Source organism: Lytechinus pictus, chromosome 2 (assembly GCF_037042905.1).
Source record: "Lytechinus pictus isolate F3 Inbred chromosome 2, Lp3.0, whole genome shotgun sequence".
Classification (NCBI taxonomy): Eukaryota; Metazoa; Echinodermata; class Echinoidea; order Temnopleuroida; family Toxopneustidae; genus Lytechinus; species Lytechinus pictus.
In genome coordinates, this window is record NC_087246.1 from 58378271 (window position 1) to 58387821 (window position 9551).

The 9551-nt window shown below is 39.0% G+C and overlaps 1 protein-coding gene across 1 annotated transcript in view; it reads right to left on the reverse strand.

The window, feature by feature from the left end:
* LOC129276953 (uncharacterized) overlaps window positions 1-9192 on the reverse strand; it is a 54020-nt gene extending 44828 nt beyond the window's left edge. Inside the window, exons 1-7 of the mRNA XM_064095704.1 lie at window positions 9062-9192; window positions 8311-8439; window positions 7727-7840; window positions 7189-7302; window positions 6247-6303; window positions 5485-5625; window positions 8-226 (exon numbers count right to left, since the gene is read on the reverse strand). Coding sequence (XP_063951774.1) covers window positions 8-226; window positions 5485-5625; window positions 6247-6303; window positions 7189-7302; window positions 7727-7840; window positions 8311-8439; window positions 9062-9125 — 838 coding nt within the window. The 5' untranslated portion in view covers window positions 9126-9192. The remainder of the gene's footprint in view (window positions 1-7; window positions 227-5484; window positions 5626-6246; window positions 6304-7188; window positions 7303-7726; window positions 7841-8310; window positions 8440-9061) is intronic.
* Between the last annotated feature and the right edge of the window lie 359 nt (window positions 9193-9551).

Consider the following 9551-nt stretch of genomic DNA (forward strand, 5'->3'; position numbering starts at 1 on the left):
AGAGTACCTGAAAATTCTATAGCTCTCTGGGCAGTAATCATCAGTCTGACATAAGGAACATTGAGGGTTCCATCTTCGACCGAGAGCAGCTTGGAAGGTACGCCATCAATTGCTTCTGTTTCCAGGAAGAGCCACAATGATATGGCAAACCCTTGAGGACAGTTCTCGACCTGATGCAAACAGGTACCTGTTATCGACGTCATCGGATTCAGTCGTGACGTGGCCCCTAAAAAATGAAATAACATGAACATTTGTCATGGGAGAGTGGTGGTGGATTGCACATGTTGCTCGAACATGTTTAAAACCCCTCCAGTCTCCTCGGGTATTTGCCAATCAAGAGGAAATAACGTATCAAACATCAAAAATGTACAACGCCACTATGTGTTAATTGTTTGTGATTCGTATGGCGTTCCATACTTTATGGTTGACTCGGTCACGGTAATAAACTACCTTCACCCCTAACCTGAGATCGTCCGGGTTTTCCTTTATTTGCGTAATGGCGTGGTGGCACCGTCGGGATCTGAACCTAGACCATTCGACTCAGTGTTATTCCAGGCTCCTAGGGAACTTTATCCAATCCGTGGGACCGGGCGCTCGAATGTAACTTTTTCGTGATAATGTCAGGTTAGCTCTTTTTCTTAGGTGAATCGTAGTCCCACATACTTCTGAAGATGTATGGATTTGCATCAACGCAGCGATGCGCCATTGCCGTGACCGGGCCCATTTTTGGTGATGCGTCGAAGAGGCGGCGCGCTCCAGACCCCCATTTTCCAGCTGTCGTGCAGGGGCAGCAGGAGAGTGATTGCTTCGTACAAGTAGAGGTACGAAGTGGTTGTACCATTAATATGGTGAGCAAATCAGTTGTTGATCATTGTGTTATTGAATTCGATGTTGTTGATTATGACAGTGTTGATTTTTCCGAGTCTGATGCTGATGATAACATTCCTTCGGTTGGGGGATTCCCCATTCCCAGGTCGAGTGTGATTGGCAGTAGTTCTTTTGTGCTATCTTACGAAGATTATAACCTATGGTTTGATGGTTTAGTGATTGCAGATGACGCGTTTGTAGGTCTAGGTCTCAGAGGTGATATCCTCGTTGGTGCACCGTTCATGGAGCACAATGATGTAATGGTTAGGCCTTCCAAAGGTTTAATAACATTTGGTGACTTTGGACTTGAGTTCATTTACCACGATTCCAATGAACACCAGCCTACAGATCTCACACAACCACAGCATACAAACGGTAGCTTTATACAATACAAACATGAGAGAGAGCGGGATAATCCAACAGTTTGTCTTCATGACAAGACTGAGAACGAGATTGAATGTGCGATTGTTGATACATCCAATAATGCATGCCTGTTGAGTGAAGCTTTCTCTCATTGTGATGTGACAGTGAGTGAACATGAGTGTGATGCACCCCTCAGTGTCAGTAACCATGGTTACCAGGATTCTGGATATGAGAGTGATGATAATATCTTACATGAACATGAAGGTGACACGAGTATTGATAACATCTCACTTGAGAATGAAGGTGACACAAGTGATGATATCTTACATGAGAATGAAGGTGACAGGATGAGTGATGATAATATCTTACATGAGAATGAAGTTGACACGATGAGTGATGATAACATCTTACATGAGAATGAAGGTGACACAATGCGTGATGATAACATCTTACATGAGAATGAAGGTGACACGATGAATGATGATTATATCTTACATGAGAATGAAGGTGACACGATGAGTGATGATAACATCTTACATGAGAATGAAGTTGACATGATGAGTGATGATAACATCTTACATGAGAATGAAGGTGACACAATGAGTGATGATAACATCTTACATGAGAATGAAGGTGACACGATGAGTGACGTTAACATCTTGCATGAAAATGAAGGTGACACTATGAGTGATAACATCTTACACGAGAATGAAGGTGACACAATGAGTGATAACATCTTACATGAGAATGAAGGTGACACGATGAGTGACGTTAACATCTTACATGAAAATGAAGGTGACACGATGAGTGATAACATCTTACATGTGAATGAAGGTGACACAATGAGTGATAACATCTTACATGAGTATGAAGGTGACATGATGAGTGATGATAACATCTTACATGAGAATGAAGGTGACATGATGAGTGAAAGTGACATGATATGTCATAACATCTTACATGGGATTGTTGGTGATATGATAAGTGACAACCTCTCACATGAAACCATGAATGAAGATGAAAGTGAGGTTGATTCAGTACTTAACCTCAATAAAATGTCTAAGAAAATACATGAGTACAACAATGCCAAAATCTTACAAGGTATAAGTAATGACATCATGCCTAACACTGAACACGATCTCTCAGACACATATCATTACATCAATTGCAAACCAAATTGTGTTTCAAGCACCCCCAATGCCTATGAACTCCCTCATACAGTTATTGATGTTTACAGCAATCCTGTTGCTGTTGGTTTCTTGGCTGTGTATTGTCGGTTTGCTAGCATGTGTCGAGAGGAACATGTCAATGTTCCAAGTCCTCCGGTCTTTCTTACTGAGCATAGCTCTGGGTCTGTTAGTTCGTCACATGACGGTGTTGAGCACTCCGATGTTGTGGCTTTCCCTGAAGGTTACTCGCAAAAGAATCGTACAACAGATCTTTGCATGCCTAAGTGTTCGGTTACTACATACAATATCGATGATAAGACCATAGCCGATTCGCATCGCGACAGTCGTGCCAAACACGCTTCGGTATCCAATTCGTCTTGCAGAAGCGCATCATATCGCAGCTACTATGCCAATCGCAGACTAGCATTCGAGTCGTACTGTCGTAACCATGTTGTTGATCGTACACGAACAACAGGTCTCTTCGCGGTCAACACACCGGTCGTTGAATCGTATCATGGCAGCTCGAACGGATGTAAACTCTCTGACAACTCCATAGCCGCTTTGAGTACTTACAAAGTATACTCCAGCATTGACTGTTCGTATGGGACATCTCCAGAGATGAATAGCCGACGTGACCCCGTCACTACTAGGTCCGTGTCGATGTCCATAGATCGCGACTCGCACGCCTCTCGTGTCGTTGAGCCCGTGTGCTCAGTTCCCGGCATTCGTTACCATGACAACTATGCCACGCTTAAGCCGACATATCCTCCTGATGCCAACAATGTTCCTGCTTCAACTACTGACCCCATTCGTGGTAGCTATCTTGATCCATTTGGTCCATGTTCGGGAGATACAGATCTTCACTGTACTAGACAGCCTTTAGTTAAGTACAATGGCAAGTCCGATCTTGTGATGGGCGTTCATTCATTGCCTTCTCCGGTGACTAGCCACATGGTCACTCTTAATGACAGAACCTATGATTGTCATCGGCAGGCCTCTTTCACTGGTCATTCTATGCTAGACCTTGGCCTGTCTTCCTTGCCTGGTCCTACCTGCTGTGACGCCTACCTTACCTGGAGTCTTACCCCTTGGAACCGTGGACCCCGACCGCCCTCACTAGAAGCCGGATTGGATCCTTTGTCTGAGAGAACTCTGGCTGCCCTTCCCCATGCAGGTCCAGGTCATCTCGTACCCAATAGACATTCAGGAATCTTCCATGTTTATCGTTGGCCTCACCTTGTTGAAGAGCCCCTTCCCCACATTCTACTGGACTTTGACCCCACTTGATTGATGCCTATACTAGGCAGCCAAAAGGACTGATACTTTGTCATCTGGACTTTGATGATTTGGACTTGAATTTTTAACTTTTGTTTCCCAGTTATTTTGCTTTTACATGTCTCGCTCATTAATTATCTTATTTTTAGATTTTTGGTTTCTGTTTGATGATCATTTGTGATATGTGACTTATTGCTGATGTTTGTTGGTTACATTTGGTGTGTGTTCATGTGGGTTTGCATTACCTTGGTTGTGAGGTTGGTGCGTTTGTTACTTCTTGGTTGCACTTGCGAATGAAAGGTTGTGTAATTGCTGATGTCTTGTTTTAATGGATGCACTTGTTTGTTGATTGCGTCTATCTCTTGTATTTTTTATAACGATGATACCATTGTGTTTTTTTTTTAATCATGGTTTTTTTACTGAGAATATAATTGATAGGATTGCCTTTTTTCTCTGCCTTTATTACCCAATGCCTTTGTTATACACTTGCATTTATGACATGACTTTGATGATGTTATATGTTGATGGTGTTGACAGTGCCTGTTATCCTTTTCATATGCAGTATTTTACATGTTTTATAGCATAGTGCCCTCTTTGCGGATCGAGTGTAGTGATTAATTTCGTTTAGACACAGTATAGTTATATTGATTGCTTTTCTCCAGTCAGTTCCCTGAAGTCAGCAGTTATTTTCTGCCTGGTTAATTATGTTTGTTTCCTATCTTACTTTGTGTCCCCTTTTTGGAACGCGTATGTTTGTTTTTGATTTTTCCTTTATTTTTTAAGTGAATTGATATTTGATCGTATGGACATTGTTTATCATATGTTTTTAAGTATTGCTACAGGCTTTTTTATACATGTATACATGCTAGGTTGTGTAGAGTGTGCGGATCTCTTCTTTTCGGGAAGAAGGAGAGAAATGGTGACTTATAGTATATTTTGATTGTTGAGTTGCTCATACATGTATTTATCTTTTGTTTGAAATCTAGGCGTATATGCATTTTGTTAAACGAATAACATGCTTGTTGATATTGTTTGTGCACCTTGTTACTTGGCATATTAGTTTATGTAGTATGTCTTATTGAAATTTTGAACTGACAACTGTTTAAGTTGTAATGGTGTAAAAGTTTTAGCCAGGTATAGAGTTTAGGTATGTTACCATGTATTGCCTATCAATGTGCATTTTCAGTTGTCAGTTGAAAGATATTTATGTCACAAGAGGCTATTCCCATTAGCAGGTGTTTTAATTTACATTTTAAAGATGATAGTTCAGTTGGTACTTGTTGAAGGAAAAGTAAGATTGAAATGATTGTTGTTAAGTAAATGCCTGTTTTGTCATTGAGGTGTAGAGCTGTATTATGTTTTAATTAGATAGTTAGCTGTCAGTAGAAATTTTTGGATTTGCTTGTATAAATGTATTCAATCTTAAATAATCACGGGAAGGAGAAAAAGTGGTCACGCCACTATGTGTTAATTGTTTGTGATTCGTATGGCGTTCCATACTTTATGGTTGACTCGGTCACGGTAATAAACTACCTTCACCCCTAACCTGAGATCGTCCGGGTTTTCCTTTATTTGCGTAATGGCGCAATGTAAACAAAGTTTTAGGATTTTGGGTTTCCCATAGCGCAGAGTTATATTGGGAATACCACAGTAAACCCGAGAAGTTAACAATGGCGGCAAAGTCTAAACATTTTTATTTCTACTTTTGGCACAGAAATAGATGGTAGCAAATCAGACTTTAGAATACGGACCGATATCATATTGATGAGTACTTGCAAGAAAAAAATATAATATTGATAATATAGCAAACCAGTGAGCTTAATACAGTCCATCATGTTATTGCGGCAAGGTTCGTTGACAATTTCTTGATGATCATTTCCTTGCTTCATCTGTAAAGTATTGTAGTGATCTGCCAGCATGTAATAAGGCTGAGGCGAGCTTCTATCCACACCTAATCATGGCAGATAAAGAGAAAGGTAATGGGGGTGGGGTAGAGAAAAGGGATGGGAAGAGAGAAGGGAGGGAGTAAAAAAACCCTGCTCATATTCCATTTATGAAGAGAAAAATGCTTAATGCTTAAATCCTTAATTTTGGGGGAGAAACCGAGATGTCCATTAATCTTTTCTTTCATCTTGTCTCTTATTTCGTTATCATTTTAGTCAGGAGTGGTGAACTGGTATTCATACCGGTGTAAATGTGCGTAACAAAAAGGCACGAATATTAGGGATCATTTTAACGCGAATCATTCTTAATTGATATTGGAAAAATTTAAAAATACTAATTATTAAATTTCGCTGAATCATACTTATCATCATTTAAGTGCAATATAAACCTGTCAGATTATCATCTAAACTAATGCGAACTCAGATGTCTCTGGTTGGGATTGCCATGGGATAACCAGATAAGGATTATTGAATACGATTTTACCCTTTCTCAAGGGTTTGTAGGGAATCAAGAAAAATAAATTTAAGCTATAATAAATTTTGATAAACCATCTAAAACTAATGATACCCTTAATGACGCAGTCAGATGTATTGTTCATTCTTAACCGATCAGGCTCCATTGGACTTACCAAAGTCAGCGGGGTTCAAGACACGTGCTTGGGAGAAATTGAAATTCGGCGTCAAATCTGGAAGGAAGACAAAGAAGAACTGAATATTGATCCCAGAAGAACCGATCTGCTATTAAATGATCACAGACTAAGAAAATTTTGCCCAGGTTTTATCCCCAAAATAACAGAATGAGAACAATAATAAACTTCTGTATCGAGTGCGTCTCTCTGTATACGATGATGAGTCGACTGTCGGCACCAAACCACTCCCGGCGGGTATTTCATGAAGCTGTCCGTAAATTACGAATGACTTACGAACTACTGGTGACCCTTTCATGTTCTTAATAATCCATTTTTTAACTGTCTTAGCACTTTCCATAATATATTGCATAAAGGTGTGCGCAACCTTACAAACAGCTAAATGAAACAGGGACAACGTTATGATGTAAAGAGCAATCAAATCGCTATCATTGTGGAATGATCTGAGAGATGGTGGTATCATAACTCCACGAATATTGTTAAATCCATATTGCCTGATTGTATTCGTTTATTTATAATGCTTATTTGGTGTAAACCTAGAAGGTGTAGGGCTCGTTGCACAAAAGGATCACGTTTAAACACAATTTAATAAATCGCAAATGCGTGCATCTGATTTCAGGGCAATGTATATCAAAGAGTTGCGATCGATCCTATCAACCACAACTATGGAAAGCCAGCAAAGCCAACAGATATAATGCATGTTTTTTAATTTTTATTCTAGATGTAATGTGTATTCAAGCATTTGTCGCTTTCTTGACAATTCAGTAGGTTTACACAATGACAATGGGCAAATTTCCCTTAAGAAAAATATGATATTGATGGATTTCCATATCGTTGAGGGGGGTCAGATCAATCACAATTCTTTGTAAGACGGGAACCTGAGCCAAAACATAAGGCCAAATTGAAGGTAGACAGATTGTGTACCTAATTCACAGTGAATTCCCTCGTAACCAAAAGGACATTGACATACGGCTCCTTCTGTACCCTCCTCGCAGGTTGCTCCATTCAGACAGGTGTGACTGCTACAGGAGTTTACCACTGTCAGAGGACAACGAGAAAGAGAGGATGAAGCAGAAAAAAGGGGTATAGAAAGAAAGATACAATGAGACAGGAGAGAGAGAGAGAGAGAGGGAGAGGGGGGGGGGGCATGTTATCTTCAAACTTCTAATACACCTTTTCAAATATCACATGTTTCTATGATATTAATTTTAGTGTCATATTTCTTGTGATAGTTTTATCATCATCATCATCATCGATTTTATTACATTTTATTCAATTCTCCAATGATTCTCCAGCTATTTGACAAATATTGATATTAAAACGACCCCCAAAATAGTAAATACGAATCATGGCTGCGAGTTTTGTGATGGGTAGAAAGTAAATATTTTTCATGAATTTCTCGAAATTTATTGGGAATCAGAACATAACAGCTAGCCTGAAGACAAAATAAACCTACACATACCTGTTTGGCATGTTGTACCTTGGAAACCCGACGGGCATTGGCATGTGAAAACTTCTCCATCTTCCACACACGTTCCACCATTGGTGCAGGGATTATTGGTACATGGATGCATCACTGATAAAGATATAAACGTGGAAATACGTTGGAAGAAATAAAAGGAAACGAACTATAGCCATTCTTCAGACGTGTCTCTCCTTTAATGTGGGGTTTACTAGCACGTTCACGGATTCACCACTGATCGATAAAATAAAAAGAGACGTAAACTTAGAAAAACCAGTAGGTGGAAAGGAGGAGAAAAAGAAGAAACAGAAGAAGAAAAGAAGAACGAGGAGGGGAAATGAGAAGAAGAAAGGGGGATGGTGGCGAGAAATAAGTGGTAGTAGCAAAGCAGCAGAAGAAGAAAAAGAACAAGAACTTAAGTAAACACTAAATTATACAATGATTATTTTTTATCCATACCCCGAGGACAATAGAATGTACAGAATTACAAGACAGTCATTAGCGTGATAATAAAGGGTAAAATAAAAAACAATATTTTGAAACGAATATAGAATAAAGAACAGGATACACACGAAAGCTCTCACCTTCAGTTGTCGTGTGGCAAGAACCGTTGAAGCAGGTCGATGATGTCGATATGGATTGAGTAGAAACCATGGTTACGGGAGGAGTGGTTGGAGACATGGTAGTAACCGGTGTCGTCTGCAGGTCTAATACTATTTTGATCAATAAAATTAAATCACTTTGTGAATCTCTAAAAGAAAAATATCTTACATCAAGAGTTAGGCGAAAAGGAGTTTTACACAGGTTGATTTAACAACATTGGCACTAATTGCTATCCGATTAAATACATATTATATGCAATATACACATTTCGATGTATAAAAACACCTAGTTTTTCTTTCCTATTTCGTCATCCAGCCATATATACACATAATCGTTGAGGCAAATGGGTACCGGCAGGACCTCAAAAAGCTGTGAGCACCGGAATCGGTATTCTATTGAATTTCGTGCTTAAAAAAATTTATAACAAAATATAATAACACAATACAAGAAATACATTTGATTATATACTGAATACAGAAGATTATGACAATGGCAGTAAATGAAAGTGAATTGTAAGGGATCATGCAACAACAAAAAAGCAGAGTTTGTAATGTCCGCAGGATCCTTAAAAATAATTATGAAATTAGCAATCAAGGTAGACTAGCTTAGCGGGGGTAATATAGGCAGATAGGGAAATTGTGCTATCTTGCTTAGTTATTCCACGCTTCTTCGTTTTGAAACGTTTTTATTTTACCATTGTTTGGTAAAACAAAAACTAAAATACAAATATACCCTTTGTTGTCATGCTGCAAGAACCGGAACAAGAAGATGTCGATGTCTGGTCAGTGGTAACCATGGGTAAGGAAGTGGTGGCGGGAACCGTCTCGGTAACTGGTGTCGTCTGCTGGGCTATCAATATTTGATCAATGATATTGAGCAATTTTGTTTAATGATATGAAAAGGAGTATACTGTCAGCTAGGAGAAGTACGAATAGAAAATATTTATCATCCGTGTGTATTCTTATGAAATAGACATATGAAACATAATATATGGAAACCTAAAAACATATTTCATATAAGCGTTTTTTGTAAAATAATGAATTTTGATTATTTCAATTAGAAATTATCCAAAACAGGCGTCCAAATAATTATGTAAAACAAATTTTATACAAAAATTGTCATTTTTACAAGCTATTGACCGCGGTCCAATATTGACTACGGTAAAATCCATAACCTTAACGGTGACACCACATTTGCTCCGTCGAAATTGGTCCAGGCTTTA